This window comes from Hyaena hyaena, unplaced genomic scaffold (genome assembly GCF_003009895.1).
Source record: "Hyaena hyaena isolate Hyena2069 unplaced genomic scaffold, ASM300989v1 scaffold_14, whole genome shotgun sequence".
Taxonomy (NCBI): domain Eukaryota; kingdom Metazoa; phylum Chordata; class Mammalia; order Carnivora; family Hyaenidae; genus Hyaena; species Hyaena hyaena.
In genome coordinates this window covers 4,126,863-4,142,153 of record NW_024080646.1, presented here as the reverse complement: position 1 = coordinate 4,142,153, position 15,291 = coordinate 4,126,863, and the positions used below count along the sequence as shown (strand labels likewise).

The 15,291-nt window shown below is 35.2% G+C and overlaps 1 protein-coding gene across 8 annotated transcripts in view; it reads left to right on the top strand.

Annotated features, from left to right (window-relative positions):
- RBBP8 (RB binding protein 8, endonuclease) overlaps positions 1-15,291 on the top strand; it is a 97,891-nt gene that overhangs the window by 21,623 nt on the left and 60,977 nt on the right. For all 8 annotated transcript variants that reach the window (XM_039218103.1, XM_039218133.1, XM_039218094.1 and 5 more), the window contains one exon: positions 13,677-13,719. In XM_039218103.1, coding sequence (XP_039074034.1) covers positions 13,677-13,719 — 43 coding nt within the window. The remainder of the gene's footprint in view (positions 1-13,676; positions 13,720-15,291) is intronic.

Genomic DNA, 15,291 nt, shown 5'->3' with positions numbered 1-15,291 from the left:
CTTAAAGGTAAACTCCAGATTTGGTATTAATGTCTGTCTAATTCTGTGACTTTAACATAATACATTTTTCCCATGTGTGGAAATTGCTTGGTATTATGTTTGTTTCTTGCTGCAACTACAGTGCTTGACAGCTTTCACATTACACAGGAGAGCCATTAAAACATGATCCACCTAGTATATGGGTCTGTGTTAGAACCTTTCTGTGGTAAATGTGGCTTCTGGCAGAACCTCATGATAATGGACTCATCATGAATTAGTGAAACATGAACTCCAGAAGTATTCTTGCAGACCCCAGTGTACTGGCAGACATTTGTTCAAGAGAAGTTTTGGGGTACACTTACATATGCCACAACTTGTGAATAAGAATGAATCATGTATAGTTACAGTTCTAAAGGATTTTGTAGTGTACCGTGTTATCTGGGAACACAAAGGAAGAACAGGGTGTGTGTGTTTGTGTGTGTGTGTGAGTGTGTGTGTGTGACAGAGAAAGAGATATATTGTCAGATCAGGCTTTACAATTGAAATGAGTCTAATTAGCCAGACAAAGAAGATCATAGGAGGAGGGGAGGGAACATTTTAAGTAAAAAGAATAGCATAAGCAAAGGTTGGGCAGTAAGAGCCTGAATTTTAATCAAAGAACTGTAGACAAGTTGGTATATAGCTCACAGAGAAAATGAGGTAGGCAATGGGGATTTATTGCGCAGGTGGAAAGCAGATGGTGCTAGAAAGTTAAACAAGTGGTTCAGTCGGTTAAGCGTCCGACTTCATCTTAGGTCATGATCTCCTGGTCAGTGGGTTAGAGTCCTGCGTCAGGCTCTGTGCTGACAGCTTGGAACTTGGAGCCTGCTTCAGGTTCTGTGTCTCCCCCTCTCTCTGCCCCTCCCTCATTCACCCTCTGTCTCTCTTTTTCTCTCAAAAATAAACATTAAAAAAATTAAAAAAGAAGAAAGATAGGTTCAAATTATGTAAAACATTAGGTACTATGCTGAAGAGATTGTTATGTCTTTATTTTGAGAGAGAGAGTAGAGGCGGGGAGGGGCAGAGAGAGAGACACACACAGAATCTGAAGCAAACTCCAGGCTCTGAGCTATCAGCACAGAGCCGGACACGGGGCTCAAACCCATGGACTGTGGGATCATGACCTGCCCAAACTCAGACACTTAACCAACCGAGCTACCCAGGCGCCCCTACCATGCCTTATCTTTAGGATTAAGTCTAAATTTTTCATTTTGAGTGCCTACTTCTATTACTTGTAGGTAGTACTGTGTTGAGAAAAAGGCCATGTGATGTACTTGTTAAATCTGTGAGCTCTGGATTTAGGCTGCCACTATTTGAAAACTGTCTCATCACTTGAAGGTGGTAACCTTGTGCAAGTTATTTAACTTTCTAGTGCACCAGATTCCTTATCTGTAAAATAGAGATACTAATAATAACTACTTCATATTGTATTAAATATTTTTTTAATTTTTTTTTTATTTCTGAGAGAGAGAGAGAGAGAGACAGCATGAGCAGGGGAGGGTCAGAGAGAGGGAGATACAGAATCTGAAACAGGCTCCAGGCTCTGAGCTAGCTGTCAGCACAGAGCCCGATGCAGGGCTCCAATCCACGAACCGAACCGTGAGATCATGACCTGAGCTGAAGTTGGACGCTCAAATATTTTAATATATGTAAAGCATTTGGGAGAGTCTCTGGCACACAGTAAGCAACATATGTGCTAGCCGTATGTGTTTAGATATTAGAATGCTGTCCTTCTGAAGCAGCACCATTATATAATTATCAGTGCCTGCTGTGGACTGTCCTGGCCAGATACAGTGAGATACTATAAAAAAGTTGTAACAGAGATTTCACATATTGATTACTCTTATGTTCCTTTTTATGATTTTTGAAACTGCTGATTTCTAGAAACAGAAAAAGAATGGCCAAAAAAATAAACATGAGAAAATTTAGTTGGTTAAGAAATCTTAGAAAATTCTTACTTTTATCTCTTCTTGGCGAGGGGGAATTGTGGGGATACTTTTTAAAAGTTGCCATAAAATTTACATAAAAGTTTTCATCTTAACCGTTTTTAACTGTACAGTTCAGTGGTGTTAATTACATTCATAATGTTGTGCGACCATCATTACCATCCATCCCCAGAGCTCTTCATCTTGTAAAACTGACATTTTATACCTTTTAAACAATAACTCCCATTTACCCCTGCCTCCAGCCCCTGGCAGCCACTATTCCACTTTCCATATCTGTGATTGTGACCATTCTAAGTACCTTATAAAAGTGGTGTCATGCAGTATTTGTCTTTTTGTGACTAGGTCGTTTCACTTAGCATAATGACTTCAAGATTCATCCATATTGTAGCATATTACAGATTTTTTCTTTTTTAAGGGTGAATAATATTCTACTGTATAAACCACATTTTGCTTATTCACTTCATCCATCATTGGACATTTGAGTTACTTCCATCTTTTGGCTGTTGAGAATAATGTTGCTCTGAACATGGGTGTAAAAGTAATCTTTAAGACCCTGCTTTCAACTCTTTGGGATGTATATCTAGAAGTGGGATTGCTGAATTATATGATAATTGTATTTTTAATTTTTTGAGGAATTACCATACTTTTTTCCATGGCAGCATTTAACATTTCCACCGGCAGTGTGCACATATTATAGTTTCTCCACATTCTCACCAATACTCGATATATTCTGTTTTTTTTTTCTTTCTTTTCTTTTCTCTTCTTTTCTTTTCTTTTCTTTTGATAATAGTAGCCATCTTAGTAAGGTGATACTGTGATTTTGATTTGCATTACCTAATGATTAGTGATGTTGACTATTTTTTCATGTACTTACTGGCCATTTGTGTATCATTGGAGAAATGTCTATTCAAGTCCTGTGTCTACTTTTTAATCAGGTTTGGTTTTTTGTTGTTGAGTTGTATAAGTTTTTTATATGTTCTGGATATTACTGTTTTATCAGATATATAGTTTTCAGATATTTTCTCCCATTCCATGGGTTCCTTTTCACTTCTGTTCATTATGTCCTTCGATGTACAGAAGTTTAAAATTTTGATATAGTCCAGTTTATCTATATTTTTCTTTTGTTACCTGCACTTTTTGTGTCTTACCCAAGAAATCATTGCCAGTTCTAGTATCATTTAGCTTTCACCCTGTTTTATAGTTTTAGCTCTTATGTTTAGATCTTTCATCCACTTTGATGAAAGTATATAAGAGCCAATTTCCTTCTTTTGCATGTGGATATCTAATATTCCCAGCACCATTTGTTGAAAAGACTGTTTCCCCAAAGAATGGTCAAGAGACAAAGACAGAGCTTAAGTGGGGTTGGGGCAGAGAGAGAGGGAGACACAGAATTCGAAGCAGGCTCCAGACTCTGTGTTGGAAGTACAGAGCCCAATGTGGGGCTTCATCCCATTAACCATGAGATCATGACCTAAGCCAAAGTCAGATGATTAATCGACTGAGCCACCCAGTCTCTCCCTAAGTATTCTTTTTGATGCTATGAATGGAAATGTTTTCATTTCCTTTATTGGAATTTTTTTTTTTTTTTTTTTTTTTTTTTTTTTTTTTTTGGTTTTATTTTTTTTTTTAGTAATCTACACACCCAATATCAGGCTTGAACTCAAGGCCCGAATATCAAGAGTTGAATGCTCTTGTGTTTGACCCAACCAGGCACCCCTCATTTCCTTTTCAGATTATTTGTTATTAGTGTGCAGAAACACAGCTGACTTCTGTGGATTTATTTTGTATCTTGCAACTTTGCTGGAAGTCTTATTAACTGTAGTTTTTTAAATTCCTAGCTGAAGTAAACATTAGAAACTCTTTAATTTTTTTCATTATGAAAAGTTGGAGTTCAGCTACATCTACTATACACACATCCTTTATGCTCTGTTATGCTTATTTGACAGATTATTCTGTTTCATGTTTTCATATAAGCCCTCTTTCAGTGTGTAGAATTTCTGATGTAATTGAGGTACAGTAGTGTTCATTTAGAAATCAAGGTATCTGTTGCTTTATTTTTTTAACTTAAGCTTTTTCCTAAAACCGTTAAAACACAAACTAAAAAAACTTATTCCCCCCGACACAAACTGGTAACCGCTTTTGTCATCTTTTGTGTTTATATTCTTCAATGTTCATTTCTAATTGAAAGCTTAAGTGGTTTTTGTGGGTTTTTTTTTTTTTAGGAAATATTATGTATATACAAAAGTAAAGAAAATCATATTATGAACTATATACTCATCACTCAGCTTGAACCATCATCAATAAATGGAGAGTCTTATTTTACTCGTATTGCATGTACTTCTCTATCCCTCTTTCGCTCAGTTATTTTGGAGTTTCTGACATAATTTATTTATAAATATTTTAGTATGTGTTTCTAGTAGGCTTTTTAAAGAGCCATTATCACACTAACGAAACAAATAATTAACATCTAATACTTATTAGATGATAATGTTCAAATTTCCACAATTACCTAAAATATCATTACAGTTTGTTCAAATCTGTATCTAAAAGACATCTGTGTGCTATTTGATTGCTCTATTAATTTTTTTCAATGTAGTTTTATTTTGTATTTCTCTTATGAAATTAAGTATTTTTGCTTATTTTTAAGAGTGATCTTTTTAATGAACTGTTGCATTATTGCTTCTTTTCTTTTTTTAAGTTTATTTATTTTGAGAGTGAGAGAACGAGCAGGGGAGGGACAGAGAGAGAGGGGAGGAGAGAGAGAGAATCCCAAGCAGGCTCCACACTGTCAATGTGGAGCCTGATACAGAGCTCGAACCCACAAACACTGAGTTTGTGACCGGAGCTGAAGTCAAGAGTCGGATGCTTAACTGACTGAACTACCCTTATTGCTTATTTTCTAGGACTGTTGGGCCTTTCTCCTCTCAATTTCTACAACCTGTTAAGTTGACTTCAAATATTTGGAAAATTGGGAGTTCAAATTTGTTGTTAGTGGTAAAGATCTGATTTTAGAGTTAACGATACTCATGGTCATATGTCTAAGGATAAATATGAATATTTTATATAAATTCTGCTCTTCATTTGTTGTACTGTTTTCCCCAGAAAAGCTGTTGTAAAACACTGAGGAACAATTCTGAGTTTTAGTACTAACCTGCTCTTCATTCAGTGAGAGGCAATTAGATTATATGCTAGGAATGATAGCAATTGCTGAGAATACAACAGTGAAGAAGACACAGTGAGTTTTGGGGGCTTTGTATTCGTTTTCTTAGGAAAATACGTAATATAACTGTATAATGAAATGGTAGCAAAAATAAGCCACATACAAGAGAATCTGTCTTGGTAACCCTAACAACAGCATTGTAATCAGTTACCTGCACTACTTGTAGAACTGGGAAGGAATAAACAGTCTTCCAATTTCTGTTGAAGAGCAGCAGTATCTTCTTTTTGGTTATCATATTGTGTATCACGTTGGTTTACCAATAAGAACAGCTTCAAGTTTAAACTATCATGGTAGTGTCACTGCGCCATATTATTAAACTTATTTTAGGTGACCTAGAAGTGAAATGAATACAATATCTTGAAATAATTTAAATAGAATCAGACATACTTGAGTTGTTAATAAACATTTGATAGGAAACTAGAATTCTGACATCTTCAAGCATAAGGTTAGGTTCTTTATCCTTTAAATAATTACTTTCTGCTTTTTTATAACTGGTTTTAAGAAGATCATTAAGTTTTTATTAGGCAGAGTCCCTACCTTACTCATCTTTATATCCCTGTAGGTAAAAGTACTTGGCACATACTAAAAAATTAATAAGTGGTATCTGAATGACTTGCATAGTTTATAGCTTGGTCAATGGAATATTTTCTTGAACATAGTATTTTAAAGACCATAATACATGAAAGTACCAACTTTAAAAATTTTTTTTTGACATATATCTATTTTTGAAAGAGACAGAGCACTAGTGGGGGAGGAGCAGAGAGAGAGGGGGAGACAGAATCTGAAGCAGGTTCTAGGCTCTGAGTTGGCTGCACAGAGCCGGATGCAGGGCTCAAACACAAACTGTGAGATCATGATCTGAGCCGAAGTCAGACACTTAATAGACTGAGCCACCCAGGCGCCCTGAACATATCAACATTTTATACCTGTTTAAATCCTGAAATATTTTACTACCCATTTACTTTAAAATTTCTGTTTTTAGACAATACTATAGAAAGTTGGCAAAGGAAAAGTCCCCATTCTACAAGAACATCTGTGCTTTTTGTTTATTCTTTTCCTACTTTTAAAAGAAATGTGTGTAGCTTATTATATTGTTGTGATTGGTATTATAGTGTTTTGTATGTGGCTTTTTTTTTAAGGTTTATTTATTTTTTCAGAGGGAGGGAGAGGGAGAGCACAAGTTGAGGTAGCGACAGAGAGAGACGGAGACACAGAATCTGAAGAAGGCTCCAGGCTCTGAGCTGTCAGCACAGCCTGATGCGGGGCTCCAACTCAAGGACCATGAGATTATGACCTTAGCCGAAGTCGGTGGCTCAACTGACTAAGCCACCCAGGTGCCCCATATATGGCTTATTTTTAATTATTTCGTTATTTAAACTGTACTTGCTTTTTTGTGTTATACATAATCATTTTAGAATTTTTATATATGCCCATTTAAAATTGGGTCAAGGGTACCTGCGTGACTCAGTCAGCTGAGTGTTGGACTTCAGCTTGGGTCATGATCTCACGGTTTGTGTGTTTGAGCCCTGTGTCAGGCTTACTCCTATCCATGCAAAGCCTGCCTTAAATCCTCTGCCCCCTCTCTCTGCCCCGCCCCTGCTCATGTGGTCTCTCTCTCAAAGACAAACATTTTTTAAAAATAAAAAAATAAATAAAATTGGGTCAGTTTTGTTTTTGGACTCTTAATTTTTTTTTTTTTTAATTTTATTTATTTCTAGAGGAGAGAGAGAGAGACAGCGCGAGCAGGGGAGGGTCAGAGAGAGAGGGAGTGACAGACTCTGAAACAGTCTCCAGGCTCTGAGCTGGCAGTCAGCACAGAGCCCGACGCGGGGCTCGAACCCACGAACCGCGAGACCATGACCTAAGCGAAAGTCGGACGCTTAACCGACTAAGCCACCCAGGCGCCCCTTTGGGCTCTTAATTTAACCTCGATAAAATATTTGGCAGATTTTTCTCATGTTCCTTAGTGTTTCTCTTCAGGAAACCCCTATTTTATGATGAGGAAGAGTCAAGAAAATAATATACTTTTTAAAAAATGTTTATTTATTTATTTTGAGAGAGAGTGTGAGCACACATGTGCGCATGAGTGGAAGTAGGAGCAGAGAGAGAGAAAAGAATCCCAAGCAGGCTCCATGCTGCCAGTGCTTAGCCTGATGTGGGGCTTGATCTCCTGAATCATGAGATCATGACCTAACTCAAAGTCAACAGTTAGATGCTTAACTAACCAAGCCACCCAGGTGCCCTAATATATACTTTTTAATAAGAAACAACATGCCAGACTCATCAGATTATAGAACATAAAACAAATATTACATGGTGGATAATTCTTCTAAATTGTTGACTCCTCATAGCTGTGCTCCAGTACTCATCACACTGTCAGGAGAGTCAGTTTACATACACTGAAAATGTTAAAAGGAATACAGCAAGTTGCAGTATATTTAGCTAATAACCGTGTGCCTTATGAATGAAGTATTGGGTATATATGTGAACTGATGAGAGAAGATAATTTCTAGTACATTATAATACTAGATTGATCAGAGTATCTTTTCTAATTTTACAATCACTTATGGATTCTTAAAGGTATTAAATCACTTATGGGTTCATAAAGGTATTAAAAGAGCACTATTTTTTTAAATTAATATGTTATTTAAAAACATTTGGGTTCAGATGAGGCATATTTGCTGAAAGCAGACTTGTTATATATTCCACATAGTTCCATATAAAATTAGATCCTCCAACTGTATGATAACATCAAAGACATGCCTGAAGGGTACATAATTTTTTTGAAAGTAGGGGATCCACTTGGAGAAACCCGTGTAAGAGGCTATTTGAAAGACATCAAACATGGACTTGTCTGGACTTTGCAGGTTTTGAAGTATATATAGGAATCAAAATTGACTCATTACTTTTAAACCTTTATGTCAGTTTAAAAGAGAGAGAAATGTTTTGAATGGTAGTACTTGAAATATATAATTTTTACTTAGATATCCAAGGAAGTCTTCCCATAGGAACTTACATACATCTGAATACCCCCACTGTATCTTGATTCTTTTTTTGCTTCCTTTGACCAAAACATAATAAAATGATAGCTAAACATGACATACAAGACAGTTTGTATACTGATCACAAGAATAAAATTAAGCTATATGCATTTTTTTTTTAATCTGAGAAAGAAGTGATAGTCTCTCAACTTCTATTAAATAACAGTATGTGAAGGCCATTTTTGTTGGAAAATTCTGGAGATGTTTGTGCCTGAGTTTTTATATATTTTTTATCTTCAGCATAATTGTATCCCTTCATGATTGTTCACTTTAGTGTCTTATGTTCCTTTTGTGACAGATGCTGTTAGTATCAGGGTCAGAAACAAATTGTTACTGATAAATGTTACAATTTATAATAATAATTTATTAGAGCATGTTTTATGTTTTAATAGAATTTAATAGAAACTTCAGAATTCTTTAAATTTCAGAAGTTTGAATAATCAAAGCATTCATTGGATACAATTTTTGTTTTTTTGCCTTTTCAAATCTCTATCAATATTGTTTATTACTTGATTACTTTTATTACTTAAAAGCACAAGTAATAAAATAGAATTTAGGATGTTTATTTTTCAAAACACAGTTTTATTTTTTAAAGGTGTTTATTTTTAAGTAATTTCTAAGCCCAATGTGGGGCTTAAACTCACAACCCCAAGATCAAGAGTCATACGCTATACCAACTGAGCCAGCTAGGCTCCCCAGAATGTCACCATTTTAGTAAATGGTCTCTTGTTCATGCCAGGTTCTATTATCAGCATCTCGTCTAATAATATTTTCTGTATCTGATAAATATGACAACCAGTTTCTTAAAAAACTAGACAGATTTTTCTAGACAAAATTAGGACCTCTTTGAAGAAACACAATAAATACTTCTTGATTCAGTTTAGGGTTGTTTATTTTCTCAGATGTTTCATCAAAATTCCTAAATGATAACATTCATATTAAGACTACATAATTAACTGAGAGGAATTGCATGTCATTTTGGTCCATGACATCAGAGTCATACTCATTGTTAATACTATCAGTAACTCTCCTATCTATTATTTTTCCATTTGTATTAACATCTATAAGTTCAGCTGAGTCCACAAAAATTAATTTACCCATTTTGAGATAATTAAAATTTAAGAGCAAACTAAGCATCTTTTTTTGAAAACATTTATTACTGAGAAACAGAAAGAGCGTGAGCAAGGGAGGGTCATAGAGAAGGGGAGACACAGAATTCGAAGCAGGCTCAAGCAGGGCTTGAACCCACAAACTGAGAGATCATGATCTGAGCTGAAGTCAGACGCTTAACTGACTGAGCCACCCAGGTGCCCTGCAAACTAAGCATCTTATAAAAGACAAGAGTTTTCACTTTGGAATTAAAGTAATTTATTAGGTCCTTACAGAAATACCAGTGGTAATATTTCGGTAGAAGTTAAGTTACTTGAGCTGTATACATAAAGCCACTATTTGTCAAGAAAGGTGTTACTAGGCTTACTCAAAACCATAGATAACTTGTTTTAAAATGACAGTACATACACTACATATATGGTCTGTTCTGGGTAGAGAACTAAAATAAGTAAAAACATAGCAGTGATTTTTATTTTATTTATAATGAATTATTGCCTCATTTCTGAATTCTTATTTAAACTTGTTTCATGTGGGTGGTTCACTGGGTGGCTCAGTCATTTGAGCATCCGACTTCGGCTCAGGTCATGATCTCTCAGGTCATGAGTTCAAGTCCCACATAGGTCTCTGAGCTCTGTGCTGATAGCTCAGAGCCTGGAGCCTTCTTCAGGTTCTGTGTCTCCCTCTCTGTCCCTGCCCTGCTAGTTCTCTCTCTCTCTCTCAAACAAATAAATAAAAAACATTTTAAAAATGACATAAAAAATAAATTTGTTTCATGTGTTATAACTACACATAAGGGTCCTTAATTGTTTCATTTCCTCCAGTATTCATATGTTAGCCAGAATAGGGTTAATTTGTAGTACAGCCCTTAGTCTTGTGAATGCTGTTTCCTCAATAGATATCTCAGGTTGCCAATGTTACAATCCCAAATACTTTGTTGAACAGACTACCTGTTCATACAGGAGCTACATTGTTGTATAGCCTCATTCCTTCCGATGGGTGTGGAGCAGGATTAAAGCACACTTTATAGGGGTTCTAATTGTAGATGCCTAATTGACTTGATGAATAGCAAACGCTAAAATTTAAACACGCACACATAGACATACACACATAAACCTGTTTCGGGGCTGATCTGCGTGACAGAACAAATGCCTCACAGGTGTTGAATGCTTACAAGATAAAAGAGTACCCTTTCCATATTTCCCAAGAATTTTCTTTTGATGTTTATATGGATTTTCTATCATTGTTTCTTTTCTTAAAATGGTCATAGCGATAATCCATTTCATCTTTGGCTGCATTGAGTTTTAGAAGTCAAGTAAAATTAAAAACAAAATCTATCAATAAGTAAATTTTCACACACTTTGGGAAGAGAGTAAAAAACTGCTGACTCTAGTCTTTGGCCTCATCAGGTCATAACATTTTCTTAATTTTTCAAGAATGATTTGATGCTTTACTAAGTACTTTCAAGTTTTCATGAATTTGTCATTACCTGAAAAAGAAGGCAACTTCTCAGCCTAGAACTCGATAGTTGGAAAAGATTTTTTTTTTTTAAAAAAAGAGCATACCAGTTATTATTCTTGACATTAAAATATTTTCCTTTTATGTTTTATATTTTAATGATTTTCCAACTATTAGGGCAGATCTTTTTCCATAATTTTTTTAGGTTCTTATTTGGAGCTTATTGTAGATTGACATGAAATTACATATTAAGAAATATACGAAGAACTGTCCTATACTCTTTACCCAGTTTCACACAGTGGGAGCATCTTTTACAACTCTAGTACAATAGCAGGAACAAGAAATTGACATTGATACAGTTTACCAAACTTATTCAGATACCCCCAATTTTATATGCACTCACTTCCACGGGGTTTATTTTAGATGGCTATGACTACCACCAAAGATCGCACACGCCACTTTTTTAAGCCCTCAGCCCGTTTTCCCATCCCAACCCGTCCAATTTGCGGCTACCCGTAATATGTTCTTTATAATTTTTTTCCTTTCAAGAATGTTAGTTATGTAAGTAGAATCACATAGGATGTACCCTTTGTGATTGGCTTTTTTCAGTCAGCATAATTTCCTTCGGAACCATCCAAGTTGTTACATGTATCAATAGTTCATTTCTTTTTATTGATGAAAAGTACATATGCTACAAGTACGTACCAGGTTTTTTTGGTTTGTTTTTGTTTTGTGTTTTAACAGTTCACTTGTTAAAGGATGTTTGGGTTGTTTCTCATTTGGGGCAATTATGAATAAAGCTGCTTTGAGTATTTGAAAAATGATCTTTTTTTATAAATTTTTTATTTATTTCTAGGAGAGAGAGAGACAGCGTGAGCAGGGGAGGGTCAGAGAGAGAGGGAGTCACAGACTCTGAAACAGGCTCCAGGCTCTGAGCTGGCAGTCAGCACAGAGCCCGACGCGGGGCTCGAACCCACGAACCGCGAGATCATGACCTAAGCGAAAGTCGGACGCTTAACCGACTAAGCCACCCAGGCGCCCCATGCTTTGAGTATTTGATTATTTATAACATTTTTTCACAATTCATAATATTTGTTTATTCACATTTTGGCCTCTATATCAGTTGGACATTTCCAGAGTGAAATTTGAGAAATGGGGCAAAAGTCTAATGCAAAACAGTTGTCCAAGGCCTTTCTTTTTTTATGGTATCTGGATTTCCTGGCAGCAAGTCATTACTACTTCGGATAATAAGAAGAGGTGGCTTTCCTGTCAGTATTTATATCATCCTATCAACCTCATCCCTAGTCAGCAGCATGGAGGGGGTTGGTGGGGAAATGTACATGTTTTCTAAAACTCTTATTTGTTTAAATTCTGTGGTTTTGAATCTTGTCCTAAATTAAACTGATAATAAAAAGTCCTGTTCTTAGAAATAACAAATGTATTAATGTTTCTATGTACATTATATGGAAAGTTTTTCTAAATGTGTAACTTATTAGAATCCATAGATAAACTACTGAAGGCAAAGAGTAAATCTTTGATTTTTCAAAAATTAGTCAACTAATACCTACTTACTGGGGACTAACCCTACCCCAAATAAGAGAAATTTTTGAGTAGATACAGAACTTCTAAACTTGGTAAACATTATTTTAAAAAATAAGTAAAATATCCACAATTCGGAAAACTGTAGAATAGTAAAAAGATTGATCTATGGATCAGAAATATTAAACAGAGAATCATTTTCCTCCCTTTATGATAATCATACTGCAGCAAATAGAGGTCATAGAGAAAATAGAAAACCAAATAGTTTAGTGTTGCTAAATTGACAATTTTTTTCACTTAATGATTTTAATAACTATTGTTCCATCAAGTGATTATATCATACTTTACTTAAACATCCCTATTTTAAGCAGTTTATATTGCTATAAACTGTTCAATATCCTTTGTGACAATGACTTTCTCTATAGTTTGGAGTATATTTTTAGGTTAGAATCCAGGAAATGAGATATTGATGAAAGAGCCCTATTACATATTACTAAATTGTTTCCAAAAGAATTTTATTCATTTATAATATCTCCAGCAAGTATGGGAGTATAGTTTTACAGCACTTTTATCAACATATTGGGTATCACAGCCTTCATAATTTTGCTAAGTAATTGTTTTGGTTTGAATTTATATTTAGTTGCTAGTAATTTTGAATAGATTTTTGTATTTGTTAAATGACTGTTTTTCTCCTTTTGTTAATTATTGTTTACAAAAGTTGGAAATGTCACTCTATTTTGTCCATATCTTTCCTTGCAGTTTCAGTGCCCTTCAGCCTGCTTTCTTCACGATAACTACCTGCGTCCCATAGGCAGGGGTCTTTTCTTAATGTTTTGTGTCAGACCCAGTTAAAATAAGAAATACATATAACAGCTATCTTGAGTGTCCTTCATTAAGTACTTTAGTGTAAGAAATTTTGCTCCTCATCCAGGACTTCCTGCCATAATCTATTTTAATCCCAGAAGATTTGAGCCTACATAAGCACGATTGCTGTTAGCAAATGCATAGGCTATGTCAGAACATAGACCTTCGTTTATAGTGAACCTCTAATTATATGCTTGCCCCTGCTATTATGAAGGAAGTAACTCACTTTAGGTGGAGAAAATTTCATTCTACTTAGCTGTCATGTAATAGACTAAAAGCAGTAATGTTGCAGATATACTTTTGTGACCTCAGGGTACAAGTAAGGGAAATACACTCTCCAAGCTAATGGGACCTGGCTTATTATTCAGAGCCCAGTCAAGTAACTTAATAGTGAAGCATTAGACTCATAAGGATACTCAGATCAGCTGCTTTAGAAATGGAAAATGTATAAATAAAATACTGTGGGTTTTTTTTATTTTTCAGGTTTACAAGTAAAAGTAACAAAACTGAAAAAGGAACGAATTTTGTAAGTACCAGTGTATAACACTGATTTCTTGTTTTTAAATTAATTGATACTAATGTCCTATTTGACCTCAGTATCTTATTTATGAAAAAATTAGTTTTATAGTATGGACCTTTAATAGTTGACCATGAGTTTTTCAAATTTTTAGGTAAAAAGAATAACTTAATTTTTAGTATATTCTTAGTTAATATTCACATGTATTTATATGTTAATATAACTTTTTATATATGCACACATACATGTGGATATATACACATATAATCTTTTTCCATAAAGTACTTATTAAGACAGGAACTCGTCTATGAATTCATTTTGATCTGTCATTGTTTCTCTTTTCTCATCTCTGATTAACACCTGGATTTAAGATACTGCAAGAGGGGAAGAGAATAATTCCGGGATTTCTGAACTGATAAATGGGACTAGGGGGTCCTGGCAGGCTCATTCGGTGGACCATGTGACTCTTTGTGTAGGGGTTGTAAGTCCAAGTCCCACGTTGGGGGTAGGGATTACTTAAAATCTTAGGGGAAAAAAAAAGAAATGGGAGGAAATGAGACCCCTTTTAACTAGTTTGAAATTAACAGAAATTCCCCTGAATTGTTTGTTATTAAGCCCAGAATCAGATCTGATTTTCTAAGTCTGAAGCAAATTTTGTTCATGGTTCTTTAGGGCTTCCACATTCAGGAATCTGAAACAGATGGCATCATAGAAAATTATTGTTTTTATTATAGAATATTATTGCACGCAGTTACGCAAATGGGGGCAGGGCAGAAAGAAGAGAGAGAGAATCCCAAGCAACCTCCATCCTGACACAAGGCTCCGTACCACGACTGTGACCATGACCTATGCCAAAATCAAGAGGCGGATGCTTAACCAACTGAGCCACCCAGGCACCCCTGTGTCATTGTGACTAATATTGCATTTCCTTTATGGTATAAGCCAATGGGCCTCAGTTATTTCATATTCCTAGAGTTTCCAAGGCTCTAACCAAAAGCTGGAGTTAACAGTCACCCGTCAAGACACACCCAGTTGTTTTCTCAATTATGATCTAAAAATAAAAATTAGAAAGTTCCTTTCACACCTAGAAAATCATGTTTGGGAGATTAGATTAAGAAATAAAAACCCATAAATTTATAAAACAGGGTTGGTTTTTATTGAAGAATGGTTTTATGATCCTATTTAATTAGTGATACATAAAGCTTTGCATTATTGAGAGTGTATAGATTCCTGCCTTACAGATGTCATTTTAAGTATCCTAAGCATAGAATCCATTTCTCTGTTTCTTGTGTTTAGTTCTCACAATTGAGAGATGTTCCTATAGAGGAAATTAAATAAGGCTTTTCTGAGTAGTAAATTTAAGGTGTGAATCATATTAGGATGCTAGTAACAATTTCACTCCCTATAGTGTTTCTCTACCTCTCCAGTATATGGCATTGATTTTAAACTAATGGAAAGACTGACGTATGTATTATATGGGAGGGTTTGTTATCTGTCATTTTATAGTCACGTTTTCATATACAAGATTTATCCACTTTTACACACCAGCTATTATTTACATGCCATTTATCTAAGATGTTC